This window comes from Fusarium oxysporum, chromosome 2, assembly GCF_000149955.1.
Source record: "Fusarium oxysporum f. sp. lycopersici 4287 chromosome 2, whole genome shotgun sequence".
Lineage (NCBI taxonomy): Eukaryota > Fungi > Ascomycota > Sordariomycetes > Hypocreales > Nectriaceae > Fusarium > Fusarium oxysporum.
This window is the reverse complement of record NC_030987.1, coordinates 1,082,841-1,102,014: the sequence shown is the minus strand read 5'-3', so window position 1 is coordinate 1,102,014 and position 19,174 is coordinate 1,082,841. Positions and strand designations below refer to the sequence as shown.

Below are 19,174 nucleotides of genomic sequence, written 5' to 3'. Positions count from 1 at the left end.
TCGATGCTTTTGTTAGTTGTTTCATGCAAGATTTGACTAGAATGACAAATAAGTTGAGAGAGGATGTTTGTGGGCAAGTTCAGAATGTCTGAGGGTGCATACAGCAGCTGGTTCTTTGGCCATCTGTTCAGCGCCCCTGAGGAACTGGATGTGCCGATTACTTGCAACTCAATCATTGGCAGCAGTCAAACAACAATATGGAATTACTTTATCATTGCCACAGGCCAAACGTTTCTTCTGGACATGGCTGGACCATGAGGGCATTCATTCCGCGGAGGTTGCGTTAGCTGTGCTTTGAAATGCAGGACAGTCGAAAAACGTCTCCGCGTTTGGGTGATTCCACATTATAGGGTAATCAAGATTACAAAGCTTCGTGGATGAGTAAACATTCTAAACTCCAGACTAGACAACATCGTGCAGCACGCCTAACTCATTGCGAGAGAAGAAGTGCGAACTCTGAAGAGCCAATGACCAATTGATGATTTGTCGGTTCCGGAGTCACGATATTGGTAACCATACTGCAAAATGGCGTCCCTCCACCGCTCAATGACGATGCGCTCGACCATAAAACTACCATATATGTCTCTCTCCTTTCGTTCTACTCTATCTTGTAGATCACAGCTTTCTCAAGGCTTCAATTACCCACTCATATCTGCTTCCATAATTCCTAAACGCAGCTACTCAATGGCTCGACCGACTGGCCTCATCGCCTCCAAGGGCATTGAGCTCCTCAGCTGGGGTACACCCAACGGCGTCAAAGCCCATATCCTTCTTGAAGAGCTCCGCGATGCGTATGGATTAGACTACACCATACAAAGCATCGACATTGGACTCAATGTTCAAAAGGAGCCTTGGTTCACTGCCATCAACCCCAATGGCCGTATCCCTGTTCTTGTTGACCATGACAACAATGATCTCGCTGTCTTCGAAGGCAATGCGATACTAAGCTATTTGACAAGGAAATACGATTCAGAGAATAAGTTATCATTCAAGATTGACGACGATGACTATACTCGTGCCGAGTCGTGGGTTGGTTGGCAGCATGGTGGAATTGGGCCTATGTAAGTCATGAGCATCAATATCAAGGCGGTACACTTACACTTCAGCAGGGAAGGACAAGCGTTCCATTTCATTGGTGTCAAGCCAGAAATCCCATACGCTATACAGCGTTACGTCGGCGAGACAGAGCGTCTCTTTGGGGTCCTCGATAAGCGTCTCTCAGATCGAGACTACATCGTTGGACCCGGTAAAGGTCGCTACTCCATCGCAGATATCGCCCTGATCGGCTGGACAGATCGCCTGCCAGGCACAACAATTTCGTATGATCAGTTCCCGAATGTTAAAGCATGGCTTGCTCGTATACTTGAGAGGCCTGCTGTGAAGCGGGGCTTGTTACTTCCGAGTGGTAAAGACAAACCGACAGGATTAGATCCTATAGATGAAGAGACGATGAGGAAACGTGCAGAGCTTAAGGAGGTTGTTGACAAGGCTAAGGAGCAATTTGGATACAAGTATTCCTCGCCGTAAATGGGTGCTATCTCAGGGTATGGGAGAGTTATGCGAAGGAGCCGTTGCATTTTGAGAGGCAGGTATCCAAGAGCATGTAGTCAGTAATCAAATAATATAGATTTCCAAATGCAGTGTCGCAATAAGTTGGCGTAAAGTTGAGCCAACTCATTCGTTTACGAACTTGAATAGCTGGATACTGGATATTGGACGTCTGTAGCTCAAAAGACTCACAGCGCCAAGTAGGAAGTCACTGGAGTTGAATATGAATTCCCCAACCCATTTGTCTTCTTTAGAATCACAGCCACAGCCCTCTCGGAGTGTCGGTTGCGTTATCGTCTTTGCTATAAAGACAGTATTCAATTCTTTTTGGGCCCAAGCAATGCAGGAATTTATGAGAGCGTGTTCTTCAGGAACATAGATATTCAGGACACAAGTTAAGAAGCTTAAATCAATTTACAAATTGAGTAAGCTCTGTAATAATCTGTTTTTCGCCCCGGGATCAAAGGTACCAAGTCGTTTCATACCTCAAGGCAGCTTCTAACTCTTTTATCAGACCTGGTGAGTTTGTATATCGAACAGATACAAATCTAACATCTTAAAGAAAGCCATAAAACTATGTGAACAAGAAATGAAAGAGAATGATGAGATGGCCATGACCAAGAAAGTAGAGAGAGATCTCAAGCTACACTTAGAATCGAACATATCTATAATGCAGCTTAATGACGGCTGAGCAATCAGCGCTCAGTCTATTAGGAAGATACCGGTGTCGGAGCAATTATACGACCTAGAGTCCGACATTGTGGAGAGGAATAGCGACTAGTTTTCGTAGGACGATTGTTTACCAAGATAAGGTACCTAGTACTCTATACCAGCTTGAGTTGACAAGGCCGTGATCATATAACTATTTAAAACCCATGAAGAGAGGCCAAAGAAGACGCTGTAGCTCATTCTAATGGGACAGTCGAGGTGGCGTGACGTCCCCAGTTAAACCGCCTCCATGATGGCTCACGATCATGACTTCTCATCATGACGACACTCTGCATGATGCTTAGAAAAATGGAAGATATGATAAATTCATCATTAAAATGCTCATTCACTCATGAGGTTTGCTTTTCGATATTTAACTGATTTCATAATCCCATGCCAAAGCGCCATTCTCTTTGTTCCCCCCTTAGTTGTGGAACTTCTTCACCTTCTCGACCTCGTCGTAACTACCCATGAAGATACCGGCCTTGTCGTGGATGTGCTCGGGCACCACCTCGAGCATACGGTTCATCTTGCTGTCGACAGCTTGACCACCAGCTGAGCATAGTTAGTAAAGTGTTAATCACTAAAATTCAATTGACGTACCATTCTCAAAGATGAGAGCCATGGGCGCGCACTCGTACAGGATACGGAGCTTGCCCTTGGGGCTCTTCTTGTCGGCGGGGTAAGCAAAGATACCTCCGTAGAGGAGAGTTCGGTAAGCATCGGCAACCATGGAACCGATGTATCGTGAGCTGTAAGGCTTGCCGTCGGCTTGAGCTTGCTTTAGAGAGTTGAAGTAGTTGATGGTCTTGTCCTCCCAGTACAAAGAGTTACCCTCGTTGGCGGAGTAGATGGCGCGCGACTTGGGGAGGCGCATGTCGGGGTGAGACAGAATGAACTCGCCGATACCGTTGTCTAGAGTGAAACCGTTGACGGTTCCACCGCGCATGGTGATGACAAGCTGAGCAGAGGCGCCGTACATGGTGAAACCAGCAGCGAGCAGCTCAGTACCGGGCTTCAGGATATCCTCCTTGACACCCTTGGAGCCCTCAGGGAGCTTGTGAATAGCGAAAATGGTACCGACTGAGACACCGGCGTCCAAGTTGGAAGATCCGTCAATGGGATCGCAAGCGACAGCGTAGTGAGCGTCATGAGCATCCTTGAAGTAGATGATCTCGTCCTCCTCCTCAGAGACGAGGAGCGCACACTTGCCTGATGAGCGCATGGCCTCAATGAAGAGGTCGTTGGAGATGACATCGAGCTTCTTCTGGTCGTCGCCGGTGATGTTGGAAGAACCAGCCAGACCGGTGAGGTTGACTAGGGTAGCGCGTCGAATGTAGTAGGCAATTGACTTGAAAGAGAACTGGAGAGCGTGACACAATAGACTGAGATTTCCGTTGTTAGCCGGGTATCATGAACTTGAGGTCACAAGGGACGACGTACGTGAAGTCACCAGTGGCCTCTGGATGCTTGGCCTGCTCCTCAGTGAGGAAGCGGGTGAGGGTAACAATGTTAGTGTTGACCTTTTCGGTTTCTTGTCCGCTGTTTGTAGTAGCCATTGTGAATGTGTTTGTGAGGGGAGGATAGGTATGAAGGAGGAGAAGTTGATCGTCGGGAGGGGCAGTTGGAGAAGCGGCCTTGACTTGACTTAGACCGGGAGAAGGTTTAAGCCGACAGAGACAAGAAGGTAGTTATGATGGGAATAGTATGAGGGTATCGTGAGAGAGAAAGATGAAAGAAGAAGAGAGAGGAAGAAAAGAGAGAAGCACGCGACGAATATTGGGGAAACGGGACCAGTTATGTAAAGGAATAGACTTCTACGTTACGGATACCGCGTCCGTGTCTTGACGACAATTTACGGATATGACGATCAATGATATCCATTCATTCATTATTAGGTACATACGTTTTCATTAACCGACTGGGGTTATCAACGGCCCCATCCGCGAGAGACTCAACCCGCAACAACATGACCGAGACTCTGAGACTCTGGAGAGTGAAAGGCCCAACCATGATACGTAAAAGCTCCATTGGGGGCGCATCATATCGGAATGTCATGGGCCATCGTGACCTTTGATAGCGGGCTCCCGAAGGGAATTGGTGCTCTTGCCGGCCGAGGGGAAGCGGCTCAAGAGGATTTCCCGGGGTCTCCAACTCCGACTTCTTCCCCCACAATTTACAGCGGTCGAAGTTGGAGGTAGACTTCGGGGGTTGTTCCCCGAGGAGCATCACGATTTCTCTTGTTGGTTGTCGTCACAGCCACTGAGAGACCCTCTATTTCCAGGCCCTGCCAGGCTGTCCCGGTGGGGGTGGCTCGCTCATATTGACGTTTAAGCGGGGGTTTTGAACCTCGACGCTGAAAAGATCTTCAGTAGAAACACCGAGTGATATGCTCATTGTGGGTTTGGGGGGAGAGTTATGAGGATGGAAAATTGGGAACTCCAAATGCCTTATCTCATACCTTGTTCATTCCTTGATTTGGGGTTATGAGGCAATTGATTGAATGAGTGAGTCTCGACTCGACTCGACTCGACTTATAAAATGTCAGGCCAAAAGTCTGGAATCACCCCGCACCCCCAACAGCACCCTCGATCTCACCGCCGGACTTCACATTGCAATTGAAATAGAGGGAATTATCGTGATAGCTTCATTTATATATCATTTTAAAGCCCTGAATCAGGAGATCAATACTTTGTATACCAACCACGCGCGCGCATACAAGCGCGAAGCCTGTTTTGGGCAGACTTCGTGAGCTTCAAAATCAGGTGGTCCGGCAAGGCCTCCCACGCTTCTTGGATCCATTTAATCAGCAATTTCCTGTGAGCCTCGCTTTTGCCTAATTTGATATATTCTGGATGAATCCTTCGTAATTTAGCTTTTAAAGCCTTCCAGATATGTTCAATTGGGTTTAAATCAGGGGAATGTGCCGGCCAATTAATTGGAATAATTCCGTGTAAAAGCAACCAATCTATTGTAGCTTTGGCGATATGCACACGGGCGTTGTCTTGCTGAAATAGCTCAAATTCATCGAGGAAAGGGAGGAGACCTTCTGTAAGAGCCTTCCTGTATGACCAGCTGGAATAACCTCCTTTTTTGGCCGCCGGATCCCTTATCATAGGGATAATATATGACCTATTAGTTCCAGCAATGGCTCCCCAGAACATGACCGACTGACAAGCCTTTCCGTGTGACTGAATGTTAACTAGGTCCTTCCTATATCTCTCATTAGGTCGGCGAAAGACCCAGCCGTCGGGGTTGTTCGGTGCATTCTGTACAGTAACTTCGTCACTGAAGCAAATCTGTACGGCAAAGTCAGTGGTAATAGCTTCACTTTTAACTGACTTACCTGTATATAATCGTCAAGATGATGGAGCCAAAACTCACAGTGCTTAAGCCTGGCTTTTGCATCTTCTTCTGATAGTTTAATCCGTCTTTTTGACCGCCATTTACGGCGCCAATAGCTCTGTAGACGTCGTTTTAAGGTACGGATTGAGACATCTAAACCAAGCTCAAGAAGAACGTCATTCCAAGTGATCTCACGATGCCGATTAATAAATGAATTAATTCTTACAATCTGCAGCGCCGTAAGTTTCTTAGGACGCCCTTTTCGTGCCCTAGATTGCAGTATTTCCTCTTCTTCCCAGCGTTTTTTGGTCTTCGATATTGTACCTTGCGTGGTGTTGAAGTTAGCTGCAACTGTACGTTGAGATTTGCCGGCCCGTAACTCCGCCATTATTGCAGCTCTTTGGACCGGAGTAAATTCATGATTAAATTGGCGATTTCCGCTTATTTCTGAGCCAAAAGAGCGCTCTTCAGAAGCCATTTTTCATCGAGATACTGCGTGTTAAAGTTGATGAGATGGTTGAGCTACCTTGGTGAGAAAGCGGGGGTCGAGCGGGGTGATTCCAGACTTTTGGCACGTGATTGTATCATGCATGCATGCCCCCCCCTAACCTAGACTTCTTCTCTTACGGAACACCAGAGTCGGATCAAAGGTTATCCGGTCAGCCGGGAGCTTCCTCTCTCTATCAGCTGTCAGCCAGTTCAGCTGTAACTCTCAAGGTTAGAGAGTGAGAGAGGGTGATTCCCAATCTCTTACGGAAAGTCTCCGAGGTTGAAATGCATTGCCAGAATTGGCGCCAAGCTACCCCGAAGTTTGGTATTCTCCTGATGAAGCCTCGGACATGTGCCGGATGTCGACATCAACTTTGATGCTCCCTTTCTCTGTAATGGAGGTTGACAAAGTTAGCAGGGTCATCATCCCTTTAATACTGAGCAATAACTGAATGGATAGCATACCGATGCAACAGTATAAACTATCGATTTTCTACGTAAACGGCAATTATTCCCATGCCCAAAAAGGCAATTCTTTTGCACAAGATCTCCTTATCCCTCCCTATCTCTCTCGCTACAATTCCCCCTTCCCTTGGACTATCCCGCTCTCGTGAGCGGCGGACCTCGGCATCTCGGTCAAGTCTCCGTCTCCACGTTCAATCTCGACTTGCTTTACTCCAGACACTTTGACTCCATTCGCGTTACTTACCTTTCCCCAGCTTTTCCTCACCCGTTCCTGGTAAAACTTAACTTAACTTTTGCATCTCCATCTCCATCTCCATCTTCCCTTTTCCCATCAGTAATTGCTGGTTTCTTACTGGTGAATCGTAATTCTGTATATTCCAACTGTCGCATACCACCTATTCTCTACCTGCCTATACTCGATACCATCGCAATCATGGTCGCTGACGCTCTCGTCTACCACCCCACGGTAGCGCACTACCTGCGCTACATGGCCACAACCCTCGGTCGCGACAAGCTCATGCGAGTTCTTCAGTACTTCGCCCGCTTCTACGCCTGGTATCTCCTCCGCACAAACGCAACTCCCGACAAGGTCGCCCCTTGGAACGCCCTCAAGAAGCAGTTCGGCCTGTTCCGAAAGGTCTTCCGAGCCGGAAAGTTCGTCGAGCACTACAAGGCCGCTGCCACCGCTTCCGACTCCAAGTCCCTCGACCCCGTCCTCAAGTACACTCAGGTCGGTCGCCAGCTGGGTTATGCTGGTTACCTGACCTGCGATGCTCTCACTATTCCTGATGCTGCCGGTATCAGGAAGTGGCAGCATGCCAAGCGCCTTCAGCAGGAGGCTTATAGATCCTGGGCTATTGGTATCGCCTTTAGCATCATTGGTCAGCTGTACACTCTGCGACAGCTGAGCGTGCGCGCATCAAAGGTTGACCTGAAGGAGGGTGAGGGTGTTGTCGAGAGCAAGACCATTTCCATGTAAGTTCCACATGCGCTCATTTGCCTTCCTATCTTTAGTACTAACATATGCCTCAGTGAGCGCGCTGCCGCCAAGAAGCAACTCCTCTGCGACCTTTGCGATATCCTCGTTCCTGTCTCCGGTCTCGGATGGGTTTCCTTCCTCGATGACGGCATTGTCGGTCTCACTGGTACCTTGAGCAGCGTCATCGGTGTCTACACCCAATGGAAGAAGACTGCTTAATCTTGAACACATACCAAAACCCAACAATACCCGATACCATATCTATACACACTTCGTAATCCCTTATAAAGCGCGTCACACTGTTATTTGTTCGGTCCGGCATCTTTCTTTTTGTACTATACGGGGGCGACATGGTTGGGTTGTTGTCCGAAGTAAATCACGAGTATCAGGTTCACTCGTTGTGCAGTAGTAATGCCATGTCAATTTGAACATACAAAATCAAAAGTTGGATTATTTTGACCCTTTTCTGTGATAAAAGCAAAAACTACCTAGCAAGTAACGACTCTTAGTGAGTGGTCCCAAAATCTTCCTCCAGGTTATAGTATAAGACAAAATAAAAGCAAATAAGCAAACCCTCACCCACGACGGCTTCCTCATAGTCATACACTATAGTTCATATTACCCAAGACATTCAAGTCGTGTGCGCCCGTGGCTTTTCCCGGTAACCGTCAACTCTCGTAATATCCTCAGCCCTACACCTGACGCCATCCTAATGTCCCTCACACTTGTGTTGCTCGTTGAGAATATCACCAGTCGGTCGTCAATCATTGTTGCGCATATCTGCTTGTTGATCGTTTCAATCTTGCCCTTCCTACCTCATGACTGGTCGTCAATGTTTCACGCCATTTAGCGCATTCGGTTGAGAGTAGATCTAGCACCGTCGGTCAAGGACAGTCCCGCCAAGCAAGCGCCCAAAGCGGTAATGGGATATGGATTTACCAGTAGCGTCCACCACGATCATAGTCTCGGGGATAACCACCATCTCGTGGGTATCCGCCCTCTCGCGGAGGGAAATCTCGAGGAGGTCGGTCATAAGGAGGTCGCCCATTGGCATAGGGATCGGGCGGAGGAGGGTAGTCGCGGCGATAGGGGTCATCGTAGCGGCCGCGAGGGGGAGGGGGAGGATAGTCCTCCATGGGACGGCGAGGAGGAGATCGATAACGGGCGCGATCATCATAGTAATCGCGACGAGGACTACGATCTCGGTAGCCGTAACCACCACCACCGCGAGGGCTATATCCGCGGGGAGGGCCACGCCGATCGTAGTCGTCCATGGGAGGAGGATAAGGTCGACGTCCTGGGGAGCGGGATCGACCGCGCTTGCGAGGAGGCATGTCCGGCTGAGTCTAGAATGTCATGTCAGACTTGAGTTCTTACAAGGAGAGGGGGCTTCCTTGTCATACGTCAGCAACGCATTGGACTCGCTGTCCCTTGAATTCACGCCCGTCGAGCTTCTCAACAGCCGTTCTAAGGTCTGCTGCAGTCTCGAATTCGACGAAACTGTTCCATGTTAGCCACCAAGACAGATAACGCGCAAGCAACTACTCACCCTCGGCCGTTCGAGTCGCGACCAGTTTCAGAATAGACAACGTCCAAGCTAGACTGACGCGCAAAGTCTTTGAGATCCTATTTCCAGAATCCACGTAAGTTGCTGTCCAGGAAGGGGAACGCCGGAAGTCCATGTAATCCACAAAATGATAGTGCAGTCCGTCAAGTCAACAACCAGGAAGCAAAACCGGGAGAGGGGGTGGAGGGGTCCGTGGAAGTTGTCCCCTAAACCTAGTCCCGGTGTAGTACCAATGGGTCGAAACCAGAAAAACCAGAGATGCGCGCAAATCACAAGGGGAGGGTCCAGGAAATCCAGCGATGAGCAACGGGGAGGATTGAACAGACCTGCCAAGAGGTATCGTTTGGAAGTCCCGTAATCTGCATTCGATGAGGGGTTCGACGAGGCCGCGGCGCGGTGCGCTCATGGTTGCCAAAACCGCCCTCGCGATGCCGGGAACCGCGGGCGAACTGGACAGTGAGTCGTTCTCCCATGAAATCAGAGCCATCTTTCGAAGTCGCACGTTAGCCAGGGAGGAGGGGTGGAGTCTACGGTGGTGACATACGGAAGGCTAGATGGATCATTAGCAAGCGCGTCGCAATACAAAAGATGAGGGGGGATAACTTACCCGGTACAACATCACGGGCATCCATGGGGTCCTTGTACTCGATGAAACCGAAGCCATTCATGAGCTTAACCTCGGTGATTTCTCCGGTACCATGAGTCGCGAAGTGAGCCTCGACATCGGATTTGGTAGCTGTTGGGCAGCAGGTCAGTGGTTTGACTGAGAGCGTCAGGGCGATGAGTCCGGACCATTGCGAGGGAGGTTTCCCAAGTACAGCCGGGTGGCTGATACCTCCGTCATGTTGCCGTTGGGAGGAGCGTCGTCGGGTCAAGCAAGAGAGGGATCCAGATGGAGAAGCAGAAAGTCGTATATGGATCAAAGCCAGGGATATTCCAGATTAAATGTCCACGGCCAGTTACGCGATGGACCAACAAAAGAGTCAGAGTCAAAACGCGGGGGTTTGAGAAGGTGGCGGTTTTGGACGAGGATTGACTTTGATGATGATGATATGAGAAGCGACGTTGGTGGAGAGGAGAAAGAGAACATGGGCGCAAGTTACTAACCTAAGGCAAGGTAGGACTCGCCTAAACGCGACGAAAAAGGCTGGGGCCAAAAGGCGGCAGGACACGGCAGAATGGTCAGATCGAGAAGGTGCCCCGGATCCCGCTATCTCAGGCGCTGAAGCTGCTTCGCTAGCGTCACATGCGAACGCTTTCGCTTGCATTAAAGCCTACATAACACAACGTTACTGTAGCTGTAGTTTGCCTAGACTGGCAACTCACATGTAAAATACGATCCAATCGTGCGTGATCTGATCACCTCGTACAAGAATCCTTCATTCATCCATTGTCATTACTATTACTTCATGGCCATCTGTCAACGGCAACTTACACATGGAATGGATATCTATAACAACAAGTAGCCTCCAAAAAAAAAAAAAAGAGGCTTCTTCATTTACGAAACCATAAGTCATTCATTTCGCTCAATCCCGCATCATCATCATCGTCGTATCAGCCCAACTTGACTCCCTTGTCAGTGACGCCCAACGCCTCGCTGTGCTTTGCCCTGTATCATGTGCTTTGTGGAGAAGAACAATAAGATCTTTTATCCATAACCCTACGGTTCCTCGAAAAGGACCGAGACAATTTCATCAATCATAGTAAATACGAGGTGTGCACTGTAGATGGGTTAGTTGAGCTCATACACAAGTTGGAGATGAAATTAAAGAACTTACTTCAACCTCGAGTTGTTCAACGTTGCAAATATACGACGACTGGCTGTCTGAGCATTGACTCTTCCAACAACACTACCTGCGAGATCTGGCACCAATGTGGCCAGCATCAAGCTCGCCTCGGTCCGTGTCTTTTTCTTTTCGGCAGCTGTTCGCAGTTTGCGATCTCGTTGTAACTGGCCTCCAGGCCATAGACTATCTTGCACCAACGCAATGTATTTGAGAATGTTTTCGTCTTGAACAAGCATCTTGACATTGTCTCGCACTTTTCTTTCAATCGTACCACCAAGAAGTTGTTGCAGAACAACTACTACCGCTCTGCCACGAAGCCAGTTGTTTCCCTTGTTGAGCTCAAAAATCTCAAGAAAGATGTCGCAGATCGGTTTGATGAACGGTTCAAGTTCCTTATTCTCAAATGCATTCAACTCTGCCTCAGCTTCAGCGGCTGGAAACGTATCTTCGTTAATATTGAGAGGAACCGCGTTGAGCTGGTTAGTAGCCGCTGCAATGAGGTTCTGGCCAGCTTCAGATATCTGGTCCAGAACAGGAATATTTCCAAGGATGTCATCCATTCCATCCGCAACAGAATCATACAACCGAGTCATCATGTCTTTCTTGTCTTCGCGATCCAAGATATCTTGACCTTGTGTGATTACGCTCTGTGAAAGGAAGGCTCTGAGTTCCCGGCTGCGGCAAACTTCTGGTAAGAGAAGTAGGTCTTGTAGATACTGCTGCAGGGCAGTTCGTCGTTTGCGTAGAAACTCGCTCTGGAATTTCATCACCATGCGCCGCCGAGGAAAGTCAAGATTTCGCACTGACGGGTATCGAGACCGCAGCTTTTGGTGAAGTTCGTGGAACTCGCTGTATCGCCGCGAAATCACCCATGACGCAGCAGGCATCTGCTCTCCAGCATTTCTCTGGACTTCAATAACGTAGAGCGCAAACTCCCGACCATCTTCTTCTCTTCCCACTTGGATGGACTTGATTTTGATGGTCGAGCGGCCGTAGAGACTGTTGTCGCTCTCCTGAATCACGTACTGCTGCCGTTGGAGCTCCTTGCGCCTGATCTCCCTCTGCAGAGACGCTTTGGACTTCCTAAGAATGCGCAGCTCGGCAGTATTGTTTGTCAACTCTGCCTTTCGCGTCAACGATTCCACAACCGCTTCCTGCGCCACCAAGCGATCGATATCGTTTGAGAGAGCAGTGATGGCTTCTGCCAATCCAAGGTCTCCTGGTGCTGCTTCATGCACTTCATCCTCGTCGTCAGGCGGTGGCCCGTCATCTGGATCACCGTCGTCAGGGAGATCTTTGTTGTTATCGCCAAACAGATCGTCATCCACGAAAACACCGATTCGTGAAGCCGCACTGACGAGACCAAGTGACGAAAGGCTTGGTTTCTCGCCTTCCTTGTTCGCCATAGCAGGTCGAATACCCATATCCAGAGAGCCACGATGAGACTCGTTATCATTGCCCGAGAAGAGACTTGATGAATTATCATCAATACCTCCAATACTGCTGCCGCCAGGGCCGCCGAAAAGGGAGGCACGAAGAGCTTCAGCAGTTTGAGGACGATCATCCTCCATGATATCGGTAAAGGCCTGTTCTACTGCCTTCACAACTTGGGTATCTGGTAGTTGCTGGCTGTTCGCATCTGGATCTAGACTCTGCACGGAATCTCCTAGTCCATCAGTATCGATGTCATCGTCGTCGAATAGAGGATTGAAAGAGCCTTCGTCTAACGAGCGCCTAGCTCGATGTCCATGCCCATTACCATTAGATGTCAAAGATTTAAGATCTGATGCAGATCCTGTACGTTTCCCAGCATTTGACAATTGGGGCGTCAGCCGCGATACTGGTCTTGGCTTTGCCGGCAAAGTCTTGCTCGCACGGTTGGTTGCTGATGCCTGTGTCTGTGCCTGTGCCTGTACTTCTGGCTGTGGTGTCGATCTGAGAGTCTGAATATTGGCTGCTTCTTCAGCTGCAAGACATTTGTAGAATAGATCCGACTTCTTGAAACTCTGAAAGAAGCGTGACCGCATTTCCTCTAGGACGGCGCTCTGGGCCTTCAAGATAGCTCGCCGCGCTCTATAGTATTGTAACGGGGTGGCTGACTTTCCTGCCTTGATGAACTCCTTGACTTCATTCCTCGAATGATCCGGGACCTTTAACTCTGGCCTCGAAAGATAGGCCTGGTTAATCTGTTGTAAATCCTGGCGGTCGGCATCTGTCCACATTGGGCAGGGTTGATGGCAGTTCGTCATCTGGGCCATCATCTTCTAGAGGGTTTCGAAATCCGTCAACGACAAGCCAGAACTGCACTAAAGGCATGAGATTTTGTCGATCCATGTATTCCATAAAGTAAGAAAGCGCTGAAGAATCTCGCAGAATATCTACTAGTGGCGCACTCTCTAGCTTGGACTGTGAAGAAGAAGTCGATGGTAAAGGCAAAGGACCAGGTGGACGACGTTCGCCACCAGCAGCAAGATGGTTAACCCGTTGGTCTAGCAGCCTCTTTCCCATCTCCAATCGACGAAGGTAAACCTGGTCTTGATTGTCTTCAAGAGAATCCCTCTTCAGTTGACTAGCGACTTCGCTACGAAAACGACGTGCATCTGATAGGTTATTGACCTTGCGAATAGCACGGATAAACTTCTCGAACTTGCGCTCACTGTCTCCAGGAGCGACTCTGGGCATGGAAGCCAACTTGTTGGCTTTGGGCGTCGAAGGAGCATGCTGGTCCAAAGCTGCTCGGAGTTTTCTCACGGTTGATCGATCCTGAAGCATTGAGCGGCCCAGATTCTCCATCAGTTGATTCCAAGTGTCTGGTTCAGAGAGAAGTTGGATCACAGGGAACAGAACGGCGCACGCAACGATCTCGCGAATAATAATCGATACAGCTCGACTGGACAACATGTTCTCGGGTAGTATTTGGGGTACAATCTTTGCGACAAGAGACCTGAGGTAGTCCTGCTGGACCATCTTTGTGTCGGGAAACGACAAAGAAGCAGCTGGATGTAGGCGTCCATCACGAAATTTTGAGGCAATAGCTAGGTCCAGCTCTTCAGATTCAGTGACAGAACGGTTGAGTTTCTTTCCTCGCACTGATTTCTCCGCTTCGTAGAAGTCTCGGAAGTGGGCGGTGAGGAGAGGAACAAGACGGCTAGTGACGAGCTCCGCCAGGTCCTTATGACGAAGGAAATCAGTCAAGCTCAGCAACGCCTGCCGCACCGCTTGATCGACCTGGTTCGAAAAAGACGGGTTGCGACTAATATTTGAGTACCAGCTATTCACAAAGTCCCGGGTTATAAGGCCAAGCAAGTTGTCGATAGCTTCGGAAACGCGGGGTGATTCGGGGTCTATTGGAGTCGGAGTATATGATTGTCGCTGGCGCAGTCCCTGCACCTCTAATCGCCATGACTTCTTACCGAGGAAAGTAACGCCATGTGGTTGTAGTATTCGATCGCTTGGCCGTCGTGATACGAGAAAGAGACCGGCTAAGAGGGCGACGAGAGTAACAAGGGAGCCAGCAACAAAGGCATGGCCTGCCCAGCGGAGGACAGGTGACCAGCTCGCAGCGAAGCCCCAAGCTATGAAGGCGGCGAGTCCAGCAACAATGACATCTCTACGCTTGAGGGCCATCACCAGGATGTTGACCTCAGAGCCACATTCTTGAACGAAGATGGATTGGATGTAAGTGGTGAAGTTGGTGGTGCTAGGTAGTGGAGGTGCCGTTAGGTTAGGTGAGGTGGCTGTCGATTACAGTGGATGCTGTCATTTTGATGGACCCCTGTCAAAATAAGGTGGTCTGCGGGACAAGGAACCCTTGCCAGCACCCGCCAGAGACGAGTGACATTGCCTGCAGGTACAAATAATTACCTATCGAATATCAAGAGTGTCTGAATGTTAGATGTTGTGTTTCTCCGAGTAAATCAACATAATCTTTCTTGTGAAGTTACCAGCGGAATACCGCATGCCCATTGAGTATATTGGAGCTCAACGCTACATATATTGTGGCCATGTCACAATGTGTTCGCATAAGTGTTTTAAGGCATATTTAAAGCATCTTGTGAAACGATAAAGCATCAAGTTGTCATTGGCTTCCAACTACCACGGAGGATCCTCTAACCTCCGGAACAACGCTACAAACTTCTGTCCGTTATTTCTCGTAACCTTCTTACTCTCCTCAGTCTCAGTCGACATGACCTGGACACATTCATCCGCCTCTTCTTCCTCTTTCGATATCCTCTCGAAAGCAGGATGAGCCTCAAGATGCTGAACCATCCACAAGTGCAAGTCCTCGACATCGGTGATGGTATACACAATGCCGCCTGGTCGTAGCGCATAAGCGTATTCAGAGTTCAACGTTGTCGATACAATTCTGGCTTTGTGCTTCCTGGCCTTGAAGTGAGGATCGGGGAAGCAGATGAAGATCTTGGATAGTTGGGCCTTCTTGAAGAAATTTGGGAGGAACTTCATAGTGTTTGCTCGGATGCAGCCCACGTTCTGATACATGTTGTCCGAGTTTTGTGATCGCAGTGCCTTTATACGCTCTTGAACGTAGCCTGCTACTTGTGTTCGGATCTCCAGGCCTGGGTACATTAGTACACATGCTATTTGACGGCATTTTACTTCACTTACCGACTGTGAGAGTGTCAGGTAGCTTGGGCGCTAAAGCAACGAGAAGACCTCCAAATCCACAGCCAATATCGACAATTTCCACATCTTTTGTCAGTTTAGGAGGCTTTGAGGGATCCTCTGGTGTTCCCTCCTGGACGTAGTGTGGAAAATATGAGGACCAATCCATACCGTCTGGAGATTTAGGACTAGAGTAAGTTAGGAATAATGCAATTGATATGAGCCAGAGCACATACTATTCTAGCATATGATCAGAGAAAGGATTTGCGTGCGCTCTTTGGCGATAGAACTTTTTTCGCGGTAGTTGAGTGACCCCATCTTTCGTCCTCTTTGCACGATCCTTCTCACGCTCTTTCTGTTTATTTGTGAGCTCTGTCGTCATGGTGGCTGTTGATGCTATTCAGTTGGTGCTGGTCAATTTCTGGTGATAATTTGTGAAGTTGATGCGAACGAAGCTTTGCAGGCGGCAGAATGATCCATACTCGGCAGGCGGTGTGACGAGCTGAGCATTGGCCTTGCACATGCCAATTAAGTGACGGAAATAAACCCTGTTCGTTGGACATTGGGTCATGGAGCTTCGACCTCCATCCCTGAAGGCAGCCTCGGAATCTGTGATTTTACCACCCACAGCATCACACGTTTCCAAGTCATGAGCTTTTTTACTTCAAAGCAAGCTGTAGCGCTACCCAGATTGCCCCAGATGTCCTCCGACGCATCATGGAACTTCTTTGGTCATCTAATGACCGAGTACTCTTCTATCGTTAACCTGATCTCTCTTGTCTGTGTAAGTGAAGATCGACCGAGTTTCCCCTGGGCTTGTGACTGATTTACGGATAGCTCGGCCTTGGTCTTATGCTATTCATACCTGTTCTTCTTCTCGTGATCTTCGACCTCTTCCTTTGGATGTGGAGGAATATCAGTAATACGAACCCACCTTCGATTGTCGATTCCGAACCCGATAGCGTTGTCACTACGAATCCACATGCTGCTGCAATTGCAACAGGAATAGACAAAGGGTCACTTTAATTATGATAGCACACAACGAACTGGAAATACGTGAATTCTCATTGGGGCTTCAAACTTGATACTTTTATTTTGGCTATTCAATACGGACTTTTATGCAATTTGCGACAGGACCTTGATCAGATCAGCTGTCACTCCCATGGCGGTCACATCACCTCCAGCACCAGCACCCTGGACAATCAGAGGGTTGCTTCCATATCTCTCAGTGTAGAAGCTGATAATGTTATCACTGCCCTTAAGAGCAGCAATGGGGTGCGAGCGGTCGAATTGCTCCAGGCCAACCTTGACCTGCTTGGAAGCAGCATCAATGCTACCAACAAATCGGACAACCTTGCCAGCCTTCTCAGCAGCAGCCTTGGTCTCCTCCATCTGAGAGTCAAAGGCAGGGAGCTTCTCAAGGAACTCGTCGCCGCTGGAAACAGACTCCAGCTCCTTGGGAATGAGGCTCTGCACGGGGAAAGAAGTGGGGGACTCAACGGGGATGCCAGCCAGACGAGCAAGGATAGTCAGCTTACGGGCGACATCAAGACCATTGAGATCATCTCGGGGGTCAGGCTCAGTGTAGCCCAAGGACTTGGCCTTCTTGACCTCCTCAGACCACTTGCCGCCCTGGCCCTCGGTAGGAGCAAAAGAGTTGAAGAGGAAAGACATGGTGCCGCTGAAGACACCCTCAATCTTGGTAACCTTGTCACCAGTCTCGACCAAGTCCTTCAGGGTGGAAATAACGGGGAGACCAGCACCGACGGAAGACTCATGGTAAACACGGGCTCCAGAGGACTCGGCAGCTGAGAAGATGTCCTGCCACAGCTTGTACGAGCCCGAGAAGGCCTTCTTGTTAGGTGTGACGATGCTTATGCCTCGGCTCAGGGCAAGAGGGTAAAGTTCCGCAACATCCTGAGAGCTGGTATTGTCAACAAGAACGCTCTTGGCGGGGGCCTTAGCCAGGTACTCGACAACCTGAGGGAGAGCGAGAGGAGCCTTGGTAGAGGAGCCAAGTGTTTCGATGACGTTTCCGATGTTAAGGGGAGAGTAGTCGTCGTTGAAGAGAGATTTACGGCTCGTGGCAATGTATGCGAGGTTCAGCTTCGGTGATGGCTTCCGAGCAGCGAGGGATTGGAGCTGGTCGATGAAGGCTTTGCCGACACCTCCGGCACCTGTTGTTGGCAATTGTCAGTTTGTGGTGTTTCATAGCTTTAGTGTTTCAATTACCGATAATTCCAATGAAAACTTGTTTGGGAGCGGCCATTGTTGCTCTTGTACTGAGAAACTGTTGACGAAGCTTGTGAAGGAATAAAGTCAAGCTCCGATGGCGGGGCACTGAAGACGGTGATATGAGCACACCATATAACCCCGCGGTGGATTACCCTACAACATCGGAGACTTATAAACAGCAACCAATTGGGCAACCAATTGATGAGCCCACTTTGTTCATGGCATCTATATGATAGAGGATCATATTGATAATAAGGCCCTGAAGATATGGTAGATCAATGAAAGTGTAGTAGTTTGACTACCTGAAGTTGTTGCTTCAGTACTGAACTTTGATTGCCTCAGGCTGAGCATGAATGGGTCTCATTCGGTATGGCCCAGTGATATAACATTGTTTTCCTCTTCATGATCAACAATTATCAGCCACAAGAACACACGCAAACCACCCAACGTATCGAACAGGATGCCTCAAGATCCGAATTTGTATGGTCAGCGACCAGTCAAGAAACAAAAGCGAGATGCAACATTAACTAGCTCGCTCGACTTCACTGCTCAACTGACATCGCTGATGTCAAATAATTCATCAGGGACACCATCAGCTGGCCGCGCACGACCTCGGAAGGAAGGAAAAGATGACATATTCAAAGGGGCAAAACCAAAACGAAGCAAAGGGTCTGATGGATCAAAGAAGCTGGAGCTGAAGGAGGTCACTGGCACAGAGGAGGAAACCCAGGAGTTGGCGCGAGCCAAGCGCAGAATGGAGGAAAAAGCACGACTATACGCTGCAATGAAGCGAGGAGATTACGTGCCAAAAGAGAATGAAGCCGCGCCCCTAATAGACTTCGATCGCAAATGGGCGGAAGGAGACGAAGGGAAGGAAGATTATGAAACAAGCAGCGATGAAGACGGAGCCGACGACAGCGGCGAGTTGGTCGAGTATGAAGATGAGTTTGGTCGTCTACGAAAAGTTACCAAAGCAGAGAAGGACAGATTGGAGCGCAGAGCGCGCCGAGGTCTACTAGGAGCCGAAGAGCTTGAGCGCATGTCTGCAAGACCAGCAGCACCCAGCAATCTCATCGTCGGCGACGCGATTCAGTCGATGGCCTTCAATCCCGATGACCCGGAGAAGATGCAGGAACTGGCACGGAAGCGAGACCGTAGCGCAACGCCGCCGCCAGCGCAACACTACGACGCAGACTGGGAGATCCGCACGAAAGGCACGGGATTTTCAAGTTCAGCAAGGACGAAGAGACTCGAACGGCGGAGATGGAGGGGCTCGCGGAAGAGCGCCGCAAGACGGAAGAGCAGCGTCGGGCCCGAGAGGAGCAGAAGGAGGCTAGGAGACGGGAGATTGAGAAGCGGAGGGAGGATATGGCGGCACGGAGGGCTAAGAAACAGGCTGATTCCTTCTTAGACAGGCTTAGGGAATTA

The 19,174-nt window shown here is 49.3% G+C and overlaps 9 protein-coding genes across 12 annotated transcripts; 4 read left to right on the top strand and 5 right to left on the bottom strand.

The window, feature by feature from the left end:
* The first annotated feature begins 299 nt into the window (after nt 1-299).
* Nucleotides 300-1,683, top strand: FOXG_05962 (uncharacterized protein). Its single transcript, XM_018384451.1, has 2 exons — nt 300-1,061; nt 1,110-1,683. Exons 1-2 carry the CDS (start codon nt 526-528, stop codon nt 1,525-1,527), a joined length of 954 nt encoding a protein of 317 aa, XP_018241533.1. The 5' UTR covers nt 300-525; the 3' UTR covers nt 1,528-1,683.
* Nucleotides 1,684-2,562: 879 nt separating this feature from the next.
* FOXG_05961 (fructose-1,6-bisphosphatase) lies at nt 2,563-4,756 on the bottom strand. Of its 2 annotated transcripts, XM_018384449.1 has the most exons (3): nt 3,700-4,756; nt 2,860-3,641; nt 2,563-2,811 (listed from the first exon to the last, which is right to left on the bottom strand). In XM_018384449.1, exons 1-3 carry the CDS (start codon nt 3,813-3,815, stop codon nt 2,681-2,683), a joined length of 1,029 nt encoding a protein of 342 aa, XP_018241531.1. In that variant the 5' UTR covers nt 3,816-4,756; the 3' UTR covers nt 2,563-2,680. The 2 variants fall into 2 exon arrangements, with proteins under 2 accessions (XP_018241531.1, XP_018241532.1); XM_018384450.1 differs by having other exon boundaries at nt 2,860-4,756.
* A 36-nt stretch (nt 4,757-4,792) lies between these two features.
* On the top strand, nt 4,793-9,106 carry FOXG_05960 (uncharacterized protein). Its single transcript, XM_018384448.1, has 2 exons — nt 4,793-7,530; nt 7,588-9,106. Exons 1-2 carry the CDS (start codon nt 6,989-6,991, stop codon nt 7,751-7,753), a joined length of 708 nt encoding a protein of 235 aa, XP_018241530.1. The 5' UTR covers nt 4,793-6,988; the 3' UTR covers nt 7,754-9,106.
* On the bottom strand, nt 7,933-10,260 carry FOXG_05959 (uncharacterized protein). Of its 2 annotated transcripts, XM_018384447.1 has the most exons (8): nt 9,894-10,260; nt 9,709-9,837; nt 9,646-9,651; nt 9,428-9,588; nt 9,084-9,160; nt 8,938-9,034; nt 8,474-8,880; nt 7,933-8,405 (listed from the first exon to the last, which is right to left on the bottom strand). In XM_018384447.1, coding segments are annotated over exons 1-8 (930 nt in total). In that variant the 5' UTR covers nt 9,946-10,260; the 3' UTR covers nt 7,933-8,404. The 2 variants fall into 2 exon arrangements, with proteins under 2 accessions (XP_018241529.1, XP_018241528.1); XM_018384446.1 differs by having other exon boundaries at nt 7,933-8,880.
* A 146-nt stretch (nt 10,261-10,406) lies between these two features.
* Nucleotides 10,407-14,610, bottom strand: FOXG_05958 (uncharacterized protein). Its single transcript, XM_018384445.1, has 2 exons — nt 10,880-14,610; nt 10,407-10,822 (listed from the first exon to the last, which is right to left on the bottom strand). The coding sequence occupies exons 1-2, from the start codon at nt 13,147-13,149 to the stop codon at nt 10,762-10,764; spliced, it is 2,331 nt and encodes a 776-aa protein (XP_018241527.1). The 5' UTR covers nt 13,150-14,610; the 3' UTR covers nt 10,407-10,761.
* A 230-nt stretch (nt 14,611-14,840) lies between these two features.
* FOXG_05957 (tRNA (guanine-N(7)-)-methyltransferase) lies at nt 14,841-16,132 on the bottom strand. 2 transcript variants are annotated; one of them, XM_018384443.1, is made up of 3 exons: nt 15,748-16,132; nt 15,515-15,699; nt 14,841-15,465 (listed from the first exon to the last, which is right to left on the bottom strand). In XM_018384443.1, exons 1-3 carry the CDS (start codon nt 15,891-15,893, stop codon nt 14,981-14,983), a joined length of 816 nt encoding a protein of 271 aa, XP_018241525.1. In that variant the 5' UTR covers nt 15,894-16,132; the 3' UTR covers nt 14,841-14,980. The 2 variants fall into 2 exon arrangements, with proteins under 2 accessions (XP_018241525.1, XP_018241526.1); XM_018384444.1 differs by having other exon boundaries at nt 15,515-15,685; nt 15,748-15,941.
* FOXG_19148 (uncharacterized protein) lies at nt 16,072-17,870 on the top strand. The gene is made up of 2 exons (XM_018399331.1): nt 16,072-16,295; nt 16,349-17,870. Exons 1-2 carry the CDS (start codon nt 16,161-16,163, stop codon nt 16,535-16,537), a joined length of 324 nt encoding a protein of 107 aa, XP_018241524.1. The 5' UTR covers nt 16,072-16,160; the 3' UTR covers nt 16,538-17,870.
* FOXG_05956 (homoserine dehydrogenase) lies at nt 16,549-19,174 on the bottom strand. Its single transcript, XM_018384442.1, has 2 exons — nt 17,744-19,174; nt 16,549-17,688 (listed from the first exon to the last, which is right to left on the bottom strand). The coding sequence occupies exons 1-2, from the start codon at nt 17,778-17,780 to the stop codon at nt 16,628-16,630; spliced, it is 1,098 nt and encodes a 365-aa protein (XP_018241522.1). The 5' UTR covers nt 17,781-19,174; the 3' UTR covers nt 16,549-16,627.
* FOXG_05955 (uncharacterized protein) lies at nt 18,207-19,157 on the top strand (the record flags this gene model as incomplete). The annotated part of the gene is made up of 1 exon (XM_018384441.1): nt 18,207-19,157. The coding sequence occupies one exon, from the start codon at nt 18,207-18,209 to the stop codon at nt 19,155-19,157; it is 951 nt and encodes a 316-aa protein (XP_018241523.1).

Coding starts and splice junctions, on each gene's coding strand:
- FOXG_05962 (XM_018384451.1), top strand. CDS start 526: ATGGCGTCCCTCCACCGCTCAATGACGATGCGCTCGACCATAAAACTA. Junction 1,062..1,109: donor CATGGTGGAATTGGGCCTAT/GTAAGTCATGAG, acceptor ACACTTCAGCAG/GGAAGGACAAGCGTTCCATT.
- FOXG_05961 (XM_018384449.1), bottom strand. CDS start 3,815: ATGGCTACTACAAACAGCGGACAAGAAACCGAAAAGGTCAACACTAAC. Junction 3,642..3,699: donor GAGGCCACTGGTGACTTCAC/GTACGTCGTCCC, acceptor CGGAAATCTCAG/TCTATTGTGTCACGCTCTCC. Junction 2,812..2,859: donor GGCTCTCATCTTTGAGAATG/GTACGTCAATTG, acceptor AACTATGCTCAG/CTGGTGGTCAAGCTGTCGAC.
- FOXG_05960 (XM_018384448.1), top strand. CDS start 6,989: ATGGTCGCTGACGCTCTCGTCTACCACCCCACGGTAGCGCACTACCTG. Junction 7,531..7,587: donor GAGAGCAAGACCATTTCCAT/GTAAGTTCCACA, acceptor CATATGCCTCAG/TGAGCGCGCTGCCGCCAAGA.
- FOXG_05959 (XM_018384446.1), bottom strand. CDS start 9,945: ATGACGGAGGTATCAGCCACCCGGCTGTACTTGGGAAACCTCCCTCGC. Junction 9,838..9,893: donor GGGAAACCTCCCTCGCAATG/GTCCGGACTCAT, acceptor GCTGCCCAACAG/CTACCAAATCCGATGTCGAG. Junction 9,161..9,427: donor CAAACGATACCTCTTGGCAG/GTCTGTTCAATC, acceptor TTCTGGAAATAG/GATCTCAAAGACTTTGCGCG.
- FOXG_05958 (XM_018384445.1), bottom strand. CDS start 13,149: ATGATGGCCCAGATGACGAACTGCCATCAACCCTGCCCAATGTGGACA. Junction 10,823..10,879: donor TTGAACAACTCGAGGTTGAA/GTAAGTTCTTTA, acceptor ACCCATCTACAG/TGCACACCTCGTATTTACTA.
- FOXG_05957 (XM_018384443.1), bottom strand. CDS start 15,893: ATGACGACAGAGCTCACAAATAAACAGAAAGAGCGTGAGAAGGATCGT. Junction 15,700..15,747: donor TCTGATCATATGCTAGAATA/GTATGTGCTCTG, acceptor AACTTACTCTAG/TCCTAAATCTCCAGACGGTA. Junction 15,466..15,514: donor ACCTGACACTCTCACAGTCG/GTAAGTGAAGTA, acceptor TAATGTACCCAG/GCCTGGAGATCCGAACACAA.
- FOXG_19148 (XM_018399331.1), top strand. CDS start 16,161: ATGAGCTTTTTTACTTCAAAGCAAGCTGTAGCGCTACCCAGATTGCCC. Junction 16,296..16,348: donor ACCTGATCTCTCTTGTCTGT/GTAAGTGAAGAT, acceptor ATTTACGGATAG/CTCGGCCTTGGTCTTATGCT.
- FOXG_05956 (XM_018384442.1), bottom strand. CDS start 17,780: ATGGCCGCTCCCAAACAAGTTTTCATTGGAATTATCG. Junction 17,689..17,743: donor AGTTTTCATTGGAATTATCG/GTAATTGAAACA, acceptor TGCCAACAACAG/GTGCCGGAGGTGTCGGCAAA.